The 23,038-nt window shown below is 43.0% G+C and overlaps 1 protein-coding gene across 1 annotated transcript in view; it reads right to left on the reverse strand.

The window, feature by feature from the left end:
- Window positions 1–1,532: 1,532 nt before the first annotated feature.
- Window positions 1,533–23,038, reverse strand: part of ZNF451 (zinc finger protein 451) — a 52,661-nt gene continuing 31,155 nt past the window's right edge. Inside the window, exons 9-18 of the mRNA XM_015424231.1 lie at window positions 18,869–19,016; window positions 18,448–18,574; window positions 17,348–17,501; window positions 13,289–13,436; window positions 10,715–12,321; window positions 10,224–10,361; window positions 8,999–9,129; window positions 3,320–3,506; window positions 2,829–2,891; window positions 1,533–1,926 (exon numbers count right to left, since the gene is read on the reverse strand). Coding sequence (XP_015279717.1) covers window positions 1,874–1,926; window positions 2,829–2,891; window positions 3,320–3,506; window positions 8,999–9,129; window positions 10,224–10,361; window positions 10,715–12,321; window positions 13,289–13,436; window positions 17,348–17,501; window positions 18,448–18,574; window positions 18,869–19,016 — 2,756 coding nt within the window. The 3' untranslated portion in view covers window positions 1,533–1,873. The remainder of the gene's footprint in view (window positions 1,927–2,828; window positions 2,892–3,319; window positions 3,507–8,998; window positions 9,130–10,223; window positions 10,362–10,714; window positions 12,322–13,288; window positions 13,437–17,347; window positions 17,502–18,447; window positions 18,575–18,868; window positions 19,017–23,038) is intronic.

Here is a 23,038-nt window from a genome sequence, read left to right on the forward strand (position 1 = left end):
TTTATTTATTTTGTAACTGAAGTAGAGAGTGGAGCTAGGCTCTGACGACCCTCCTGAAGCGGCAGGGCTATCGAACTGGAAGGACACCCACGCTCTGTCCTACTGGGCATGCTCAAAAATTTGCATAGCCCTGCCTGGAGTGAGAGGAGGCGTGGACTAACCAGTGTGGATGCCTTCCCCCACTGAAGGAGAATGTAAGCTGGCAAATGCTAAAAAAAATGAGCTATTTGACCCTAGTTAGAGAACAGCACAGCTTACAGACTTAGGCAAAGGCATTATTAAAGCTCTGATGGAATAACGTGACACTGTATTTTAGGACAGAAGTGTTTTTCTTTTTCAATCAAGTGAGCTCAAATTGACTCAAAAGTAGCCAGTTGCCCTGCTGTGTTGAAAGCTCTGCACCTTTTTTTTAATGCAGTTTATGGTCTGACATTATTGTTGGGGTCATTTCTTTTACCCCCAGCTGCATCAAAGGGGAAATGAAGTGAGCATATAGGAGGAAGTTAACAAAGTTATGTTTTGTTTCACTCAGGGTTGCTAAGTCTGGGTTGGAAAATACCTGGAGACTTTGGGGAGGGGCCTCAGCATGGTACAATGGCATAGAGTCCAACCTTCAAAGCAGCCATTTTATCCAGGGGAGCTGATCTCTGTCAGCTGGAGATCAGTTGTAAAAGCGGGAGATCCCCAAGCCCCACCTGAAGGCTGGCAACCCTAGTTTCAGTAGAGGGACTGTGGCTCACTGAAAGAGCATCTGGTTTGGCTGCAGAAGATCTCAGCTTCAATCCCTGGCAACTCCTCTTAAAAGATCAAGTAGTAAGTAAAATGAAAGACCCTCATTATGCGAGACCTTGGAGAGCCATTACCCATCAGAGCAGACAATGCTGACCTTGATAGACCCATAGTCTGACTAAGTAAAAGGCAACTTTATGTGCAGGAATGCAATTTTAGGTTAGCATTCTACTCATCAATCCATAACTAGACCAATTTGAAAAAGTAGAATTTGTGTGTGTGTGTTGAAGAGTTGGTTGAGAAAATCAGGGTGAAAAGTTTCACCAATGCCTTAGGTTGAAATGGAAACATAACACAAAATAATCAACACTTTAATTATGGTCAAGTATGGTACACCTTGTCTAAGAAATAGCTAGAATTAATATTTGAACATAAAGGCATTTTAAAACTATTCATACGTTGAAAGAGAAGAAAATACTTCTCTGAAATATTAACAAGACAAAGGAAAAAGCCAGACAACACAGTTGTTTTGCAATTGCATTCATTCCCCAAATTCAAAGTGAACAAATAAAGGTAACCGAAATAACTAGTGCTTGATTACACCACAGTAAAGTGTTCTCAAGTTTTACCTGTATACTAAACTGTAAGGTAAGTACAGATCTTTGCTTTATAAACTGATCAACTAAGACAGGATAGTCCAAGAAAATTAGGATTCAATTCTTGTACCTGCTGCAAGGCTTTCCTAGCAATATACATATAACAGAAAAGGATATTAAAACACTGAAAATAAGAATAAATCATCATCTTAGCTTTCAGAGTATAACATGAAAGCCATCTACCGGGTCCTTAAAATGCAATGTTCAGGAATTCTTACAGTATTTTCTCTCTCATGCACCATTTTATACTATATTGTGATAAATGGCAATGACCAAGATCTAGAATGCCGTTAAGCACAGTTGAATTCAAGAGGAATCTGTAGGATTTAGAAGTGTGCTTAATTCTATGCTAGACAGTGATATCTGACGCAGCTCAATTGTTTAAAGTGCCATTTATAGCTTGAAATGTTAACCAGTAATTTTTGACAAGCTTCTAATACACGGTGACAGCAGCTTAGATGTTGTAGAGCACTGATCTCAGGACATCTTCATATTTCCTGAAGACTTCGTCTGATCGCCTCTTGTAATTGTACATCTTCATCTGCATAAATATATCGGAATTTTATTTATTTATGGTTTTAAAATAATATTTCAGTGAAAACCTGACCTTGTTTAACAGTGTGACCATCTATATGAGCATTAACTAAATTATGGAGCAGTAACTAAGTGCAAAGAACTTTAAGGTGCCAAGCACCATGTAGGTATCTGGATCAATAAGAAATGCAACAAGAGTCCTTGTGCTTAACTTGACTCTAGAACAAGACACTACCTTTCTACCCACTGATGCTAGTTAGGAGACCTTCATGCCTGGATTCGAATCCTCTCTCTGCTATGATCAAAACAAGATGGACTTGAGCAAGTCATTGTCTTTCAGGGCTAGTTCATACAAGCTGCAGTTTCTGTATGATGACCTTGGAATATGCAGTACTGCAGGCAGGCTCACATTACCTATATAGGCTATGCATCAGTATGTCCATGTGGAGGTTTGTCACAATTTGTTGTCAGAATTCACTATAAAATGTGTTGCTACATCCATGTAGGTTGTGGGGCCTATACATAAGAGTACTGTGCAAAAGAGTTGATCCATACCATTACTGGCTCCTAGTGATCTTGTCTATGTCATAAACCCATACTTAGAGGTCACTGCATGAGCAACACCAGTAATATGAACTGGTTCGCAAATTCAGCTCTCCAATTATAAGGAAATCAATAATAAGTAGTATTTTATGACCAAGGGATCATTTAGTACTACTGTTTTGTGGGCACTATCCTTGTTTGTCTGCTGTTACTGTTTTGTTACCACTATGTGCTTTCTGCTCAGTAATGTGTACATATAGTAAGAACAAGCAAGCAAAGAAGTATTTTAGAATGTTCCTTGTTTGACCTAAAAGGTCTTTGGTCACAGAAAATTAATAAAAATCTCACATGGAAATTAAGACATACCCCCTTGAATCTGTGGTCCTTGCAAGCACTGTTGTGTAGTCACTGGAGAATCCTCTTCAGTTTCTGTAAACAGACACAAATATTGTCCTCACTAGGGACTATCTCAGCTCACATAATTCCCCCTCCTGTGGAGTTTTGACTACCACACACCTTTTGAACAGAGGCTTAATATTCTCAAGCTAACAACCTCACATAATCAAAAATGCACATATTCAGAAGTGGGCATCTTCCTCTGTCTTCCTAGGCAAGTAGTTTATCCCTCCCAGGAGTGCAAAACACAGAGTAAGAGGGTGAATGTGGTATAATGGCTAAAGCATTTGGCTTGGAATAGGGAGACCTGGATTTAAATCCCCTTGGACCAGGAAAGCTGCTGTCTTTCAGCATAACCTACCTCCCAGTGCCTGGGAAGATAAAATGGGTGGAGGAGAATCATCTATGCTTCTCTGAGCTCTTTGGAGGAAGAGTGTGTGCCACTTAGTTAAAAAATATACCTTTGGCCGTATCCGAAATGCTGTTTAATAAGGCACACATCATATCAGCATCAATTTTATGAGGGTCTAGAATACGGGTTGCCCGTTGAGTCATCTTAAGCTGGTTCTCCAACTCCAGAAAGCTTTTGTCTCCAGAAAGAATGGTGAAAGGAATATGCTTGGGCAGATACTCATCCAGGCGGCCCACCTAAGAAACAGAGTGTAAATTAACTAAAACCAAAAGTATGTAGTTTAAACAAAGACATCTGATAGAGGATTCTTCAGTTAAAAAATACTTCAAGATTGGTATGGCTGTTTGGTTTGTGATGGTGAAGAACAAACTGACTTATAAACAAACTAGGAATAAAGCCTATTGTGCAAATAAATACAATGAGCTCTAAAAAGAGGCTCTGGGCGGATGTCCTGGTCTTAGGCAGGCAGCATCAATTTGCTGTGGTGACCTCAGCAAGGTATAATGACACAGAGCTTACCGTTTCCTCCAGGGGAACTGATCTCTGCCATCTGAAGAGCAGTTGTAATTCTGACTAAACTCCAGCCCTCCCCTGGAGATTGGAAACAATGGTTCCCCAGGAGGAAATGGCTGGTTTGGAGGATATGGCATTGTACATGTCTGAGGACCCATTCCACCTCAAACCTCCAGGAATTTCCCAACTTGGAGGTGACAACCTTATCTCCTTCCCAGCTCACCATCGGCGTACCTTTATCTGCCCCTCTGACTTCAGCTTTCCATCTCCCCACACACACCTGGAGCCTCTACCTAGGAAAAGTAGTATTTCTCCACAGTGGGGACCAAAGCAGCTCACATCATTTTCCTCTCCCTCTTTTGATCTGAGGTAGGTTAGGCTGAAAGTCTGTGAGTGGTCTGAAATCACCCAATCGGCTTCCACAGGAAGAACCTGCGTCTGGCAGACCCTGCTTTGAAGCACTAACTGCTACATTACACTGGCCGTCATGGGGGGGCACCTCAGCAGGGTATAATGACACAGAGTCAACTATCTTATCCAGGGAACTGATCTCTGCCATCTGGAGAGCAGTTGTAATTGTGAGTGATCTCCAGCCCTCCCCTGGAGATCGGCAACAATAATTCCCCAGGAGGAAATGGCTGGTTTGGAGGGTGGAGTCTATGGCCTCCTCAAACCCTACCCTCTCCAGGCTCCACCCCTCAAATCTCCAGGAATCTCCCCACCTGGAGTTGGCAACCCAATCTCCTTCCCAGCCAACCATCAACCTAACTTTATCAGCCCTTCTGACTTCAGCTTTCCATCTCCCCACCCCCCCAATCTGGAGATTCTACCTAGGAATAGTACAGTTTTTCTCCACAGTGGGGACCCAAGAAGGACGGAAGCGACCTCAGGAGGGCATAATGACACAGTCTACCCTGCAAAGCAGCTGTTTTCTCCAGGTGAACTGATCTCTGCCATCTGAAGAGCAGTTTTAATTCTGAGTGATCTCCAGCCCTCACCTGGAGAATGGCAGCAATGGTTCCCCAGGAGGAAATGGCTGATTTGGAGGCATTGTACCTGTAAGTCCCACCTTTTCTCAAACCCCATCATCTCCAGGCTCCACCGCTCAAATCTCCAGGAATTTCCAAACCTGGAGTTAGCAGCTGTAATGACTCCATGTTTTAGTGTGTGTGTTCCTTTAAATGTTAGTTTGACAGCAGTAATGCAAGGAGGGCGATAGGAGGAGATGAGTATGATTTGATTGGCTGGTGACTGAGAGTGTGGGAGATGTTCTGAGAGGAATCTGTGTGTGTGTTTTATGACAGAGAGTTCTGTGTATGTAAAGTCTGTGAGTGGTCTGAAATCACCCAATCGGCTTCCACAGGAAGAACCTGCGTCTGGCAGACCCTGCTTTGAAGCACTAACTGCTACATTACACTGGCCGTCATGGGGGGGCACCTCAGCAGGGTATAATGACACAGAGTCAACTATCTTATCCAGGGAACTGATCTCTGCCATCTGGAGAGCAGTTGTAATTGTGAGTGATCTCCAGCCCTCCCCTGGAGATCGGCAACAATAATTCCCCAGGAGGAAATGGCTGGTTTGGAGGGTGGAGGCTATGGCCTCCTCAAACCCTACCCTCTCCAGGCTCCACCCCTCAAATCTCCAGGAATCTCCCAACCTGGAGTTGGCAACCCAATCTCCTTCCCAGCCAACCATCAACCTAACTTTATCAGCCCTTCTGACTTCAGCTTTCCATCTCCCCACCCCCCCAATCTGGAGATTCTACCTAGGAATAGTACAGTTTTTCTCCACAGTGGGGACCCAAGAAGGACGGAAGCGACCTCAGGAGGGCATAATGACACAGTCTACCCTGCAAAGCAGCTGTTTTCTCCAGGTGAACTGATCTCTGCCATCTGAAGAGCAGTTTTAATTCTGAGTGATCTCCAGCCCTCACCTGGAGAATGGCAGCAATGGTTCCCCAGGAGGAAATGGCTGATTTGGAGGCATTGTACCTGTAAGTCCCACCTTTTCTCAAACCCCATCATCTCCAGGCTCCACCGCTCAAATCTCCAGGAATTTCCAAACCTGGAGTTAGCAGCTGTAATGACTCCATGTTTTAGTGTGTGTTTTCCTTTAAATGTTAGTTTGACAGCAGTAATGCAAGGAGGGCGATAGGAGGAGATGAGTATGATTTGATTGGCTGGTGACTGAGAGTGTGGGAGATGTTCTGAGAGGAATCTGTGTGTGTGTTTTATGACAGAGAGTTCTGTGTATGTATCTTTGGAAAAGTGAAGTGTGGAAGAGCTATGAAGAGGGTCTGTGTGACTCTAAAAGTTCTGTGAGAGAGTCTATATGGCAAAGAAACAAGTAGTGTCTAAACTGTGTGGTTAGACAAATGTTTTATCTTCTATGCCTAAGACAAAGAGCTTAGCCAATGTGGTTACATATATGAGAGAAGTCTATCAGCTTGGAATTTTGGTGTCTGAGAGACTGTGTGTGACACCTTACCAGTTATATTTACAAGTTCTTTTTTCCAGACACAGTTCAAGATAACCAGAAACCTATTTTGTTCTTTATTCAAATTGGTACAGTCCTTCCTCAGGGTCACATAGTCCTCTGAAGTGCCCATACCCTGGGTCATACTACCAAAAGAGAGAGAATTGGAATTTTTAATTCCTGGTGGCAGCAGAAAACTACCAAGTTTATATACACAGTGGGTGGTTTAAAGGAAAAAACAGTTTCCCCCTATAAGCAAGCATGCCACAGCAACCCTATGTCCTTCCCAGCCAACCATCAACATACTGTTATCTGCCCCTGACTTCAGCTTTCCATCCCGTGGCCCCCCCCCCACTACCTAGGAAAAGTGCAGTCTTTCTCCACAGTGGAGACCCAAGCTGGAGGAAAGCGGAGGAAAGGTATAATGACACATAGTCCACCCTGCAAACCAGCCATTTTTCTCCAGGGAAACTGAGCTCTGCCATCTAGAGAGCAGTTGTAATTCTGAGTGATCTCCATCCCTCACCTGGAGAATGGCAGTAACAGTTCCCCAGGAGAAAATAACTGCTTTGGAGGGTGGACTCTATGGCATTCTATTCAGCTGAGGCCTCTCCCCTCCCCAAACCCTGGCTTTTGTAGACTCCACCACAAAATCTCCAGGAATTTCCCAACCTGGAGCTGGCAACCCTAGTCAGGATTGGCCCCAATGAGCTCCCCACAAAGGCCTGGAAAGGGCCTCCTGGCTTTGCCTTTTTACTAAGAATAACAAAACCACAACTGTGTGCTAAAATTCCCGCAAAATATTTACAAAGGAGACTTTGTCTGAAGTAAATCTGTCCATATAATCCATCACAGGAAAATTCAGAAGCCAAAAAATTAATATACAAGATAAATATACAAAAAGCCCAACACTTTTCCTAGGTATTTTTCAGTGTTTCAGACTTCTGGTCCTTCCTCAGGAACAAAGAACAACTGCTGAGAGTCTCATTCTATCTCTTTATAAGATAATGCTTTTCTATTATTTCTATATTAGTCAAGGTCTTCTTAGGTCTAACCAGCATCCCTATAGGCTGCTTCAGTGTATCAGGACCAAAACATACCTCTGGCTTTGCCTTTTTACAGAAGCCAAGCAGGAGAAGTGTCTTCGACAGGAGAGACAGCTGTTTTGGCAGTTAATTCTGACAGGGAACAGTGGATGAGGTAGCAGTGGGCAGTGTAGGACAAGGGACCAGTGAATGATTGTGATTTTTGATATTTTTCTCGACATGTAGAATGACAGTTGTCATTGTGCCTTATTAGGAGTCTGATTAAAGTGAATTTAGATTTTAATATTTAGCCCAGACAGAAGAGCTGTAGAGCAGGATTAATTAGAGTATTATTTTAATAGTTAAAGGTCTTTTTCTTAGAGTCAGAAAATAATGGAATGGAATGTACATTTGAAATTATAAGCTCTCCAGGTGAAGGACATCTGAGAAGTAAAGCTATGAGATGGAAAGACTCTGAGTGTTCTCAAAACAAATATCTTTCTGTGTAGAGCAGCACACCTGGCCCTAGAAGGTCTGCTAAGAGCTAAGTTTTGTGCATTTTATCAGGAAACTCCCTAGTTTCAGGCTGAAACAAATAAACCAGGAATTATGCCAAAAGAAGGCCCCTCTGTTCCTTGATGTTTTCCACTGTTCTGGGATCAGATAAGCAGACACAATTATTGACACTTGGGATCCCAATAGGGGTTTCCCAATAGAGAAGTGCCAGCTAAAAGGATGCTTTGCTGATGACACCTGTCAAACAGCAATAAAAGACCTATTGCCCTTCCTGGTCGGGGCAGAATATAGTTTGGTGTTACTGGGTGCCAAGGTATCCAGTCCTGTATTTTCCTGATTATTGCAATAAACATATATTTGTTCTCTCCCTGGACTCCAACCATGTATTCCTTATTTGGCCCCGGGAGCACACGGGGCACAGAGGAGTGGACCCAGCACCCAGCCAATGGCACGCGAGTACTCTTGATTGGCGGTTGATGGGCCAAAGGCTGATGGAGCGCACAGCACAGCCAATGGGAGAGCTGGAAAGTGCCAACGCATTAGGGCAATTATATCAGAATATTGGGGGGGATTCTAAAAAAGTCTATTTGTTCAGAATTGGAGGATGCTTTTGCTATACTGGAATAAGTTGAATCCAGCTGAAGATGTACAGACAGAAGTGTATAATATTACATGTAATACTATGTGTTTAATAATATTTTTATAAACAATGTGCATTAGGCTAACCTTGTTTGGTTTTATAGGTCTCTTTTTATGTTTTGCTAAAATAAAATTTTAAGAACTGGCATGGCTGGAAATTACATGAAGGTCTAGTTCAGTTCCTTGAACTATGGATTTTTCATAGATGCCAGCAATAAATACCTGGGAAGCCAAGATAAGCTGGCAAAAAAGAACAAGAGGCTAAGTCCAACACTACTGCCCCATGGAAGTATGCCCCATCTTTTATCTTTCTCTCAGCACATCGGTATAAATGTATGGTTTTCTACAATTTATTTACTAATGGTTTTATTATGTAGAAAAAGATAGTCCTCTCTCCTGAGGACTGAGCTCTAAGTACGCAATGGAGGAAGAAAAAAGGATATTGCTGTGGCCCACCCTCAGGTACCTGCAGATGTGGATGTGTATGTAGATTTTGCCCAGACAGTCATTCATGCATGGCAAAAACAGAAGGCTGTCAAAGAAGCCTGATGACTTACATGTACACAGATTGCAAAGTCAGCTGCTTCCCTCCTTTTACCACAGCGTGGATGAAGGAAGAAACACCCAATCTTGCTAAGATAATTAAATATTTTGCAATTCACAGGTTGTTTCCAGTTGCCGTGCCCACCTAAATGATAAAATGAGGATGGACACATTGTTAGAAACGTCACTTAAGTTTCACAAGGAGAAGGGATGGGCTAGAAGTAGCAGAGAATGTCACTGTGAAAACCATAAAATGTTATGCACATTTTCCAAGAATCAGAAAAAGGTTACAAAAGGTTAATACAGTGAATGAGATGCACTCAACTCTTCCTCTAAACTTCTTGTTAGTGTATCAGATCAAAGTATAAGTGTAGAAATTTGAACACTGTTCCCACATCAATCAGAAATGGCCAAGCAGCATCTAAGCAACTTTATTTGCCCCCCCAATCAAAGTCTACTATTAAAGATAGATACAGATTCACTTAAAGCAAACATGGGAGAAATTATCAAAGATAATAATAGAATCATAGAGTTGGAAGGGGCCATACAGACCATCTAGTCCAACCCCCTGCCCAATGCAGGACCAGCCTAGAGCATCTCTGATAAATATTCATCCAGCCTCTTCTTGAAAGCTGTCAATGAAGGGGAGCTAACCACCTCCCTAGGCAGCTGATTCCACCTCTGAACCACTCTGACCGTGAAAATGTTTTGCCCTAAATATCCAGCTGATACCTTTCTGCATGTAATTTAAACCCACTGCTTCAGGTTCTATCCTCTGCTGCCAACTGGAATAGCTCTTTGCCCTCCTCAAAATGACAGCCTTTCAAATATTTAAAGAGAGCAATCATGTCCCCATTCAGTCTCCTCCAAACTAAACATTCCCAAGGCCCTTAGCCTTTCCTCATAGGGCTCAGTCTCCAGACCCCTGATCATCTGAGGATGCCCTCCCCAAAAGATGTTATGAGATTGTGACAGGCATTAGGGGGTTTCCTAGCAACCCTGTAGAAACAAGCAGTCAAGAAGGAGCCAGGTGGCAGCTGATGAAGAAAGGAAACACAGAACCGGCAGTGCGTGGTAGGGATAATGGGATGAACACACTTTGGCTTATAGCCAAAGAAAGCATGATATAGAACATGGGCCATATCTGATTTTTCTTATTTTGCCAGATTCTAAGAAAGTGCACTACTTATTCTATAAAGCTTTCATTGTTATGCCTGAACAGTTTATTCTTTCCCTTACCTTGAAAGCCCCAGATAAAAGTCCCCTGGTTAAGAGTAGCAGGCAGTTGATGGAAGAGGTTCCCCCAGTTATCTAAATCCATCATTATAATATGCGTCATGGTGCACAAGTAATCTAGATCAGGTAGATCTTCATCGTCTAGGTTGGGGGGAGGGAGAGATCAAAATATATTTCACATTCCATTACAGATATCGAAATCCAGACTACTTTCAAAATATAGTTCTATGGACTGATTTCCTGCTTTCTACTAGTGCAAGTAGATAATTGCCCTTTCCCTGGCATGCCTTTTGACCCCTCCAAAAAGATATGCTAGTGATTAGAGGAAGATCTGCATGGACAAAAAAACCCTGGTTGAGGGGCTGCAGTAAGAAGAGGAATCAAGCAAGATCATCCAACCTCCCTCTTAACACCAATGGAAATAATGGTAGGATCCAACATTACTATGTTTTGACAGCAGTATAATCCAAACCATAAAAATAAAGTATATTTACAGTGGCCAAGCACTTCTTTCTTTATAGCTCCTGGCTTCCTTGGAGAAAGGGATTTTGAACTTGGTGCAGTCATAGCAGCTGAAAGCTTCAGTTTATCAGGCTTCTTGTCTACACAAGACCCACTAGCAGAGAACTGGAAGACGTCACTTTCTGCTGGAGAGCCAAAGTCTAACTTGGGCTTCTGTGAGAAACAGTGTTTGGCATGATAGTGCTGATGGGCAACTGCAAGCTCACTGAAATTTCTGTTGCATGCTCCACATCTCACAACATACAATTCTTTTTCAGCTTTGTTGACTGTGTGGCCTGCAAGATGATTAAGCATGTCAGAATGGCTTTGTGTTGTTGAAGAGCATGAGGTGCAGCGAAACCACAGGTTACCTTTTGCAAGCATGGCTTCTTGGCACTTCTTGTAATCTGCTTTTCTATTTTCTTTGGAGATGTATTTCTCTCGACAGCCACAGTTTAGAAGGCTGCTTTCTTCTATCGTCTCAAAGATTTTGATTGATGTTTCTGCTGCTGCAGACACACATATGTAATCTGTGCTATGGAAACCCTTAAAGTGAAGTAAAAACTCTTCCTCGACATCAAAAAAGAGGTCACCACAAAATCCACAGAAATGTTTAATCTGTATAACATTATTATGCTTATCCTGGCAGTGTCGGTGCAGTGTTTCTATTTTCCGAAATGTAACTTTACACATGGCACAGCTGTATCTGTGAAAATGATGGCTCTCTAGTGACATGCAATGCTGTTTCACAGTATCTTCCGAGTCAAAGACTTCCTCACATAAGCAGCACTGCCATTTCCCTTGGTGAGACAGTTCCTCAGACAGGTCCATTGGACTTGCAGGTGGAGACAGCTCCATAGGGGTCGAAGACTGGTTTTCTATCTCAAGTGATTTATCACAGACTGAGTCTGTAAGTCTGTCAAAAGATAAAGCATGCACATCCTCACTAACATACTTCTCACAAAAGTAGTTATGTCCACCATGAAATTCAGTCACGTGTGCCATTACATCATCCGCTTTCTGAAGATCTACATTGCAGGACTGACACCAGAAGAGGAAATCAGCCAAGTGTGCTCCTCCATGGAACCTGCTCATGTGCAAACGGATGATGCTTGTACTTTCTGCAAGCTTCCCACACACAGCACACTTGTGGCATATTCTGTTTGAAGAAAAAATATGTTTTTCTACTAACTCTTCAGAAGGAAATGTCAGATGGCATTCACACATCCAGGTTTTCACGGTGTGGGCATTACAAGTCTCTTGGCTGTTGTCTTCCAAAACCCTTTTTTGTTTTGAAATGGTTTCACTCTGATCATCCATGGCCAAAGATCGCTTCAGAGGAGAAGACTTTACAAGGCTTCCAAGTTTCTTAAGGTAAGAGACATTTTTATTGGCATGGCAAAATATCAAGATTGATTGTTCCATTGTAGTGAGAATTTTAACCTTGTGCAAGGTTTTGCAAGTATGCTGACTGACACCGTTGTAATCAACAAACAGCTCATTGCAGCTCTGACAGAAGCCTTTCACTTTAAATATTTCAGCAACTTGGGAGATATTCTTTTCTGACACAGCTACTGGACCGGCATTATGACAACGAGTTCTGTAATTGGAAAGGAAACAAACAAAAATGACTTTGCAGCTGTAACTCTAAACATGTTCCAGTGTCCACTCAAAAGCAGTAAATATTCTTGATGCCAGCTTTGTATTACAGTATAATTTACTTTTTAAATCCAGTTTAAGACTACCCATACCCTTCTGCCACAGAATGCCTCCTATTCTTGAAGTAGACATCTCAGAACATCTGTCAGAATCCTTTAAAACCATGACTGGCAGCTGGCTCAGTGCACTGAAAGCAGTACATGACTGCTGTCTTAGCCTTTTAAAAGGCAGAAGTGAACACACACACTATATATATGAAAAAGTACAAATATTTATTAAGGTGTACACGTGTTAAAACATACATTCAAAGACCTATGGCCCATCACTAATACCAGGAGTCCAATTATAAGTAGACAAGGTAACTTTATCTTTAATAGAATCATTTTTTATGTAATAATGGTTTCTTTTATACATTTGGACAAAATAATGATGTTGTTTCTCTCCCCCCCCCCCTTTATTTTTCTTTGAACAATTTCAGGAAAAAACATCTGGTTTAATTATATGGATACTAGAATTCTGTAACAGGTCTTTGAATGTATGTCTATAATATATAGATAATAGTGACCACTGAGGAAGGCCCTTAGGGGCCGAAACGCGTATGGTCTTCAGTTGTAAAGTTTTTACCCATCATTTGTATGTAGAGTGGACAAGCTGTTACAGTCTGATTTTAGACAAAGCAATTTTTAATCAGGAAAGTTTTAACATGTGTACACACACACACCATTGCACATTACTGCTTTTCCAGCAGTGGAAATACACTTCGGCATTATGGTTGACTATTCACAGTTCTGTTTAGACAAACAAATGACAAAGGACACACAAGAACAGAAGCTGGGCTTAATATCCAACAGCTGTTTAGAAAGATTGATCTGAAGTCAGATTTTACAAGTGTTAAAACTCTCACAAACCTGAAATGTGCTGTTAGCTCCACATGGGAACATAAATCCTGATGGCAGGATGTACATTTTACTTGGAATGGAACTTCATTGCACAAGGAGATAAGAAGATTTTTTGCATAGGCTGGAAAAGGCAAAGGAAGTGGGGTCCCCGTTTTATCTGCAATAGAATGCAAAGACAACATGTGCTGGAAAAGTCTACTTAGAGGTATAAAATGGACTTCAAATACAGTATCACCAAACTGGAATGACCAAAGGTCATCTAGTCCTCAGATCAGATCCACATATCAGCCCAACCCCTCCCCTCAAACAATATTCCACTGTACTACCTGCAAAGCCAAATAGGCAGGAAGGTAAGAGATTTTATGTAGCAGTGGCATCAAGGTCATAATGCACCATGTACAACATGCAGTAAATTTCCAATCAATTCTTGCAAAAAAAAATAAAAATCCCCAAACCCCAGGCTTCTATGAGCATTTAGCTGGTGCACAGCATGAAGATTCTCCAGAACAAACAGTCTCAAATTACTGAAGTGAGAAAGTAAATCAATTGCATGAATCAAGCCAGGACGAGTAGTGTGGGTAGCTAAACACTGATTGCTGCCCAAAGAGAAAGGAAGCCCCTCTCCCCAAGATTAGTCACAGTCACATCCAGAGCATCTGTTGGAAGTAACTGCAAGAGCAATTTATTTGGCCCATCTTGACCCCATAAGATGAGGTGGTTTTGTTCTTTATTTTAACTGGGCTTCAGTGTTATTTTATACATGTGCCTCAAGACTTCATAAGTTGTATGTTATGGAATATTAACATTAACAAGAAGCTAATGCCCCAGAGAAAGCAGAAAAAAGGAATTCCAAAATGATAGGCAGGATAAAACAAGCTCTGGAGGCTCTATAAGAATACAATACTTAGGGACTGCCAAACGGAGTAGTGTAAAATACTTAAATATTAAAATGCGTTTAAACAAAGTTTGGCAGGTGGCTCAATTTGAAAACTCAATTTTGCTTATGGGTGGAAACCCTTTTATGATTATTGGTATCAGAACCTACAGTTGGACTTTGATTTATTTAACTGTGTATGTTTGAAATTGTGTAGCTAATATAATAATTAAGCTTATGGGAAAGCATTCTTGAATCTGAGTATTATATTTTACTCCCCCCCCAAAAAAAAATATTTCACTGAAAGAGCCTTTTCAAATTAATATTCCAAGTTATGTTCTTTGTGTAAAATTACACTAAATATTTTTTTAAAAAATACAATGCTTGGGGAATTCCTTTGCCCAGCTGCATGCCAGCACAGAGGAATTCTCCCCTCCTGCTACCACAAAGCACTTTCTGCACCTGTGGCACCTGTGAGGACCTCTACCAAGTTTCAAAGACTCAGACAAACACCCTCACAAAACTGCCCTTTTCTTGCATTTCTTCCTCCATTTCAAGTTTCTCAAACTCTGCACCTGTCTAGCTCCACTTTGGGTTAAAAATTCCTGGCCTAATCCATGAATCTTATATTCTAATAGCCAAGTGCAGCCCAATCTATGGATATCTAAATTCATGGATCATGGTCACATGGACTGACATGGTTATAATCAACAAACGGCTCATGGCAGCTCTGACAGATGGTTCTGCAAACTTTGGGGACCCCCAGGTTTGCAGAAAAGTCTGAAAATACATTGGGTTTAAATCTCCCCCACCAAAAAAAAAAAGTTTGCCCACACCTGTACTGAGGCTGCAATGCTGCAAGCAGGGAGACAGGTGGGGAAGTCACCAGCCCCATTACCATTGAGGGTGGGAAGCTGCCAGGTGGGAAAGCTGCCACTGTTGCTGTGGGGGGAAGCTGCTGGGTGGGCAGCTGGGAGAGCCACAATTGCTGGACGTGGACGGCACAGAGAGTCACCATTGCTGTGTTTGCAGCAGAGCTGTCAGGCAGCCAGAAGAGCCACCAGGCGAGTGGCTGGAAGAGCTGCCACCACTGGCATAAGGGGGAGAAGCTGCCAATGAGAGGGCAGCAAGGAGAGTTGCCGCGGGTGGGGGCAAGCTGCTGGGTGGCTGGGAGAGTGACGGAATGGGGGGGCAGCGGGAGAGTGATGGGGTGTGGAGGCAGAAGCAACTAGTATGGAGGAGAGAGAATAACAGAAGGGGTGACAGGAAGAAGAAAAAAATGAGAGACTGAGAGAAGTAAAGGTAGAGAGGAGGAAGCAAAGGTGGAGAGAATGGGATGGCCATTCCCACAAGTTTCTTGCAAGTGACCACCTGTATTCTTCTATCTTTGATAATTATTTACAAGAAAGTAGAGCAGTACTTAGTACATCAGGGCTGTGCCCAGAAAATTCCCATACAGCAATCAGGTATATTTTAGGGAATTCACATGCATCAAATGAACAATGCAAGTCCTAGCTATTTTATTTAAAACAACAAATGCCCTTGGGGTAAAACAACTCATTTCCTGACATCTCTCTCTCTCTCTTTACCAGATTGGCAAAAGTATCTGCAGTTCAATAATGCAATAAAAGTTGTGGAGTCAGCACATCCAGACTTCAGAGCCTTCTATCTTATGTAAGACTGCATTTGGGCATCCACCTCACAGTCCTGCTTAAGACAATACTACCACATTTTTTTCAGTTTGAAAAAGAATGTGTGATGAATGCCTCATTCACCACAAGAGTACTACTGTAATCCTAAAACAGAGTTGCACACTTCTAAACCTACTGAAGTCAGTGATCTTACAAAGGTATAACACTGCTTAGGACTGCATTGTAACAGCACCATATATAGTTATACTAGCTCAAAACCCATCCTTCACTACAGTATTTAACTACCGTAAATTCAGCTATAATACTTCTGTGGAGAAATACATTTTATGGTTTAGGACGGGCTTTTTGGTTTTTTGAATTGGTCTTGTAATATAACAGCACAGTATCCGGGAGCCTTCTTGGGGACAGTAAAAGGTGAGAGGCGTGAGGCAGAGTTGGACTGAGGGAGGGGTGATGTGTTTGACACTTCTTCAGGTTCACAAGGGAGCCACATATTGAAATGGCTCCTAGAAAGGTCCTGCACCATCTCCCCATGCACATTAATGAACTGTATTGCCATACCGACTTTTTTGAGAAACCCGTATTCAGGAGTCTTGAATCACTGATGTTATTGTGCAGAAGACATAACTTCCCTGAATACCAACTGTCTTCAACTGTCTGCAGTCTCCTGCAACTTGTTTTTACCTCAGAATGCTGAGCTCCACATCTGACCAATCAGAGAGGCGGGGGGGGGGTGTGCAAGCAGGCAGCAGCCTGCCAGGCACACAGCAAAGCTTTACCCCTTTGGGAAAACATATTTTACCCCTTTTCACTCCCTTAGGGGTCAAATTTCTAAAAATCCCTTCACAGTGGGCACTGACATCATGGAAGGAGAGCACTTCCCAAATTTCGTGTTCCTAGATCCAGGGGTTTGGTCTGGGCATTGATGAGTCAGTCAGGACACCTGTTTTTACAGAAAAGATAGGTTGCTCAGCTATGAAGAGCCAACTGGAGCAGGGGCAATTAGAGATGAGCAGTCAGCCTATTAGGATTTAGCCTGAGAAGAGAGAAAGAGATAGGGATAAGCACCAGTGTAGGGATTAAAGGTTTTACATTAAGTTTCAGGTCAGTGCAAGTTTCCCTATACTATTCTGAAAACTCAAGAAGCAGTAAAGTTTATCTGAAAATTACTTGAAACTGTAACCTATGAAATAAAGTTTCTTGGCATGTGTAGTCTAGGAATGACTCATTTACCTGAAAGTTTGTTACAGTTATTTGTTTAAATAGTTGTTATTTATTGTTCAAGAAAAACCTTTGTGTTGACTTTACCTCACACGTACTGCTTTGGGCTACAGGCTTGAGAGTTTTATATCCAAGCTGTTGTAGGATGCATCCTACAACAAGCTTCTTTTGGTGTCCCTCGTGTGGTGGAGAGTGATCTGAGGTAGTGTGTGAGGCAAAATTTTTAAGGACCCGCTCCAGATAAGTCACATCATGATTTTCTGTAAATAACCAAATAATGCAGTGTGTGTTCACACCAGATATTAAAAAGAAGAAACATACCACTCAGTTTAAAACAGTGAGAAAAATGATTCTCTCCAGACATATGTTGCAGGCACTCATCTCTTAGGCTAAAAAGAAGGAAACAGCACGGGCAGGCAAAAAACTGAATATGCTGAGGAGGATAATTTCTTTCATGGCCATCATTTTCATTTGCCTGGAAACTGGGGGGGGGGGGGGGGGAGGAAACAGAAAAAACCCTCATTTTTGTAGATACAGTGGAGGTTTATTAACTGCTATTACTGGAGATGGAGCTGCGGTGGCTCGAGTGGTTAAGACGCTGAACTGCAGGCTGTGGAAGGTCAGTAGTTCAGCAGTTCGAGACCCGCGTGTGCCGCATGACGGAGTGAGCTCCCGTCTCTGGTTCCAGCTCCTGCCAACCTAGCAGTTCGAAAGCAAGAAATTGCAAGTAGATAAATAGGTACCACTTCGGTGGGAAGGTAACAGCATTCCATGCACCTTGGTGTTTAGTCATGCCGGCCACATGACCACGGAAACGTTTTCGGACAGCGCTGGCTCTTCGGCTTTGAAACAGAGATGAGCACTGCAACCCTAGAGTCGGATTCGACTGGCTTTCGAGCAAGGGAACCTTTACCTTTTTATTACTGGAGATAATTTTACAAACTGCTATGGGAAGACTGTTCCCAATATTAGAATTCACAGGTAGATAATGAGAAAACAATTCTAGTATTTTCTTTCTTTTAATACCACATTCCTAAATGTCTTCTGCAGCATACATATACATAGTAAAAAGGAGAAATTCCAATCCCAACCAAAGAGTACAGTGGCTGAACTGCTAAGGAATTTTCAAAATCAAGTAATCCATATGTACAGACATTGATAGCTGTAATATTTTTTATCTGTTCATGACTGACAGATCCAAGGTGAGCTTCATGATTCAGTGGGGGTATGATCTCAAATGCTAAATGCTATACAGTCTTTCCTCCTAAGCTAGGTGAACTATAAAGAATCAAAGATAAATTCTACATCTTAAGAGTACCTCTGAAGAGGTTAATACATAGGGTCTCCCTCTGAATGTTATTCTTTGGAGGGGAAAGAACTTGCCATTTTCTTTAAAATAACTCCTATCCTCAAATTCTTACCTTAGATAAACAGTGATCACTATATTGTTGAGAGGTAGAAAATCTTCCATTACAGACTATACAGGCAAAAGAACTAGATGGAGGTCCATGTAGTGTAACTGCTGGGTTGCATGGGGAGTGATCAAACCTAAGAAGATAGTTAATTGGAATCATATGTATAAAGACATGTTTTAATAAACAATATGAATTCTGCATTTGAAAACTGCCCATTTCACTTCAGAGTAAAAGCAACTTTAGCCCTGTCCTGTATCTTCATTTAATATGTACCAAGTTCACTAAAGGACAGTGTGAAAAATTCTTAATATACACAAAAGTAAAAAATTCCTGTTTTTCATCTATGAGAAATTTGGATGTAGCATTTGAAGCTCCACACGATACCCCATCTAGTGGCACATTTACTTGGAGCATAAAGAAATGTTACCTTTTAAGGTGGCCTAGAAGAAGATATCCATTGTCAAACTTCTTGTTGCAGTGCATTATGGGGCATAAAATGGATTTACTGCCAGATGGTGTTTGGGCTGATTTTCGAGGTAACATTCTTCCTGAGTTTACAGTACCTGGCTTGAGACCTAAGGTATGAAACAATTATATTTAATATATTGGGTGATTATGCTTCAGAACAACCCAGAGTTAAACGAGAAAATGAAAATGGACCTGTGCTGATGTGATACACAATTTACCTCATGACTTCATGATAGCTATTTATACATACAAAACACAATTAATATTTTGTAATGCTGTTTCTGTATTAGAAGTTGGGCTGCTATTGCACTTATTTGATGGAAGCTGTTTATCAGTTAGACTAGACAATAACCTGAGCAATCACTTTCTATCAAGGGAGGAGCCTGTCCGGAGCCAGGACCACTGGAACACCCACGACCACACAGCTAGACATCCAGGGACCCAGAGGCTTCCCCACTGCCCCCCAGGCCCAAGACTCACCCACTCTCCAGCATGGGAGCCCCACCAGCAGCAGGCTCCCAGGACCATCAGGGGAGCCCGGGAAAGACCAAGCACACTGGCTAAGCCTGGCAAAGCCATGCAGTCAGCAGAGGTCGATCCCAGAAGCTCTAGCAGGGCAGCAGCCACCATGGTGAGTGGGACAAGCATGGCCCATAAAGTCTGCCGGATCTGGTGCACACCTCTGGCAGCTCACAGAAGGCCAGTCATGCTACAGCCCTGGGAAGAGCATGCGGAAGCCAGCTCTACTGTCAAGGGAGTAGGCCACCTCCAGGCAGGTGCATGGCTACTGCAGGGAGGAAGGGCCAGGCCTACACTGCAAGGCAGGTGAGGGAGTGGGACAGGAACCCAGGTTGGTGCTCCAGAAAGCCTATGGCCCAAGGCCCCTAGTGATGAATAGGAGCGGCAGCCATGGGCAGAAGGGAGGGGGGAGGGACATCTGACAAGGAAAGAGGGGTCTAAAGGAGACTCTAGGAGCAGACTAGGAAGGAATAGCCAGGGAGCCTGAGCTGGCAACTGAAGGCCACACAGGAGGAGGGCAAGCGTGAGTCCAACCCCCTCACCTCCCATTCTGAGGTCTGCGGAGCATCCCAGTGAGGCAAGCGCGATGGTGGAAGGCAGCGTCCCCCAGGGGGTGTCCTCGGGGCGTGACAGAGCTCCTTACGGCTAATCTATATATTAATAGTAACTTTGTACATTTAGACAGATGGGTAGAGTCTATGAGGGTGAAATATCAGGCAAGCTAACTTAAGCTATGAGTAGAAACTCTCAAAGTTTGTCAAAATAGCACAATAGTAAAACCAATCTCTTCCATTTTAATTCCTAGAACCATTCTGTAATCTTTATGCATACACGATCTCTTTAAAAATAAGCTGATTTCCACAAGCTGAGGAATTTCAGACGTGTCAAAAATATAACATCTGCCCAGAAAAAAATGAGAGCATGTGAGACACACACCCACTTTTCCTGACTGAAACTTAGTATGTGAAGAAGTCCTTTATAGGGGTGGTGTCTGGGGTCCTAGTTTCTCAAATACAATTGCCACAAATTCTTATGACTGGAAACAACTTCACTCTCACCAAAAGGCTAAAGTGAAGAGAGGCAGCGCATCAGTTTCTCCACAAACCTTGGGGATGGAGGTGCAGTCATTCTACTGAGAAACAAAACCTAAGAAGAAACACCTCTAAACTTTTACACAGCCCTTCAATTCCAGATGTTCCTATGCAACTGAAGACCCTCATCTAATCCACAGGAAAGCTCAATTCCAGTCCTTTAAAGCTTTAGAATGGAGCTGGTAGGTCATAATCCACAATTAGTGAGGTAGGAAGACACATGATAGAGCAGCTTTGTGAAGCTAAGGAAGTCTGGGTGTGGTCAATGCCTGAATGGGAGTCTTCTTCCGAACCCGTTGTATGCTGCCTTGAGTTCCATGGTAGAAGAAAGGATGAATATGAAAATAATCAAGAAAACAAACAAAGCTTGGACTAAAAACTTGCCGAAGATTGGCTCAGCTATGCCTGGGAAACAACTGTGATGACAGTGTGTCACTCCTTCCTAAAAATCTGTTTTCTCTGCATTTGAAATTGCACTCTGTGGGTATAACCAAACTCCAGGAGGCTGCCAGCTAGCAAGATGACTTAGTAGGTAAACAGATTTTCCATCCCGGAAATAAATGCAGAGATGCCACAAAGTCTGTCCAACTAGCTTGAACAACCTGGGAATGGCCCCCATTACCTCTAGATTAGCCATGGCAAACCAATCAGCATGATACGAGGGGAAGAACCTCCCACTTTCCCTCTGCAAACAAGTCAGTGGGATGAAGAGGCTCCAAAATTCCTGTGATGTACAAAACAGTGGACTTGGAGATCCCCCAGAATTACAACTGAACTCCAGACAAGAGAGATCTGTCCCCCTGGAGAAATGGGGTGAACTCTGTGGCATTATATCCAGCTGAGGCGTCTCCCCTTCCCAAGCTCCGCACTCCTCAGACTTCACCAAAAATCCCCAGGAATTTCCCAACATGGAGCGGGTAATCCTTGTCCCAGGCCTGGCTCCAAACCCCCTACTATTTAGCTATTCATACTGCAGGAGGAATCCTCCCCAATCCAAGTTCCAGTTCTGCTTTTGCTTCCTGCCCTCTCTCTCTCTCTGGCTATCAGTCAGTCTGTGTCTCACAGCTGACACAGCAGGGCCCGGAGTAGATCCCTGCAGCAGCCATTTCAAAAGGTATTTGGGGAGGGAGGGATTTAACCCTCCCTGAGTCTGTTTGCTTTTTTACTTTTTGGATTTTTCTGCAGACCCATGGAGTCCCCTGAATCTGTAGAAACACCTGTTGGGGGAGAGTGTGCCCCCATCTGCTGAACTAAGTAACCACACACAGAGGGTGCTGTTGAGAATTAGATATATAGATTAGGTTACAGCAGGGGTGCCATATGGCCCGCAGGCCAGATCTGGCCCCTGCACGGCTCCTATCCAGCCCATGAGCAACTGGCTCTCTGCTGCTTCCTGTTCCTGCTTCCTTCATTGCAGCTGCTTTTGCCCAGTTTCTCCTATTTCCTGCTTTGCAGAGGAGAGAAAGAAAGCCAAACCTCCCTTTCCTCCATTGGCTGAGGGCTCCTTCTCCGCCTCCAGGGGGGGAGGGGGGAGGAGAGAGAGAGAGAAATGGAGTCCCCTTCTCTTTTGAGAAGATCAACAACGTTTTATTCCAGGTATAAGCTTTTGTGTGTGTGCAGACTTCTTCAAAGGAGGGGGGATGAGGAGGAAAGGGGGGGGGAGAGAGAGAGAACGAGAACTGTGTTTAAGACCAACAATGTTTTATTCCAGCTTTTGTGTGCAAGCACACTTCTTCAGAGAGAAAGGGAGGGGAAGAGAGGGAAGGAAAAAGAAAGAGCCAGAGAGAGCATGCCAGAGAGGGAGAGAGAGAAAAATGGAGTCCCATGGCACTTGGAGAGATCTCCCTTTTCATTTCTAACAGATGGGGGGTGGGGAGAAACCTAACAGCACAGCTTGCATTCTTTATTACTGGAAGGGAGCGAGAGTCCAGCGAGAGTCCAGTAGCACCTTAAGGACTAACAAAATTTGTGGCAGGGCATGAACTTTCATGAATGACTGCTCACTAGGTTTTCTGTCTCATTACCAATGCTGATATCTTCACACCTACTACTTCTCTGCATACCACTCCCAATGAGTGAAGGCCACCCCTTGACTGTCCCTGTGGTGGTGGTGGCAGTGATTCTGCAGCCCCCTCCTGAATTTTCGACCAGTGCCTCAGAATCACTAAGACTGCCCCTGCATGTTTATGCTTTGATTTCTCTTCAGCCTTAATTTTACTTGAGCCTCTTGACTCCCCAATGTCCACCTGTGCAATATACATTTCTGTCTCTAAATAAACTCCTTTTTAAAAAGAAAAGCCTGAAATCACTGATACAACACTTGAGCATCCCGTCATGCTTCTAAACAGCTCTGCAGACAACCCAAGGAAGGAAGGAAAGGATTAACTTCAGAGTTTGGTTGGTTTGTTTCACAACTCCTTAGCCCAAAAAGAGTCCCACCTACCTATAGCTAGATGCAGTAACGTCTTCTCACAAATCATCCTACTGCTGGTGACAGCCAAAGTGTCCCTCCCCTACAC

The sequence above is a fragment of the Gekko japonicus genome, unplaced genomic scaffold (genome assembly GCF_001447785.1).
Source record: "Gekko japonicus isolate JY-2015 unplaced genomic scaffold, Gekko_japonicus_V1.1 scaffold1896, whole genome shotgun sequence".
Taxonomy (NCBI): Eukaryota; Metazoa; Chordata; class Lepidosauria; order Squamata; family Gekkonidae; genus Gekko; species Gekko japonicus.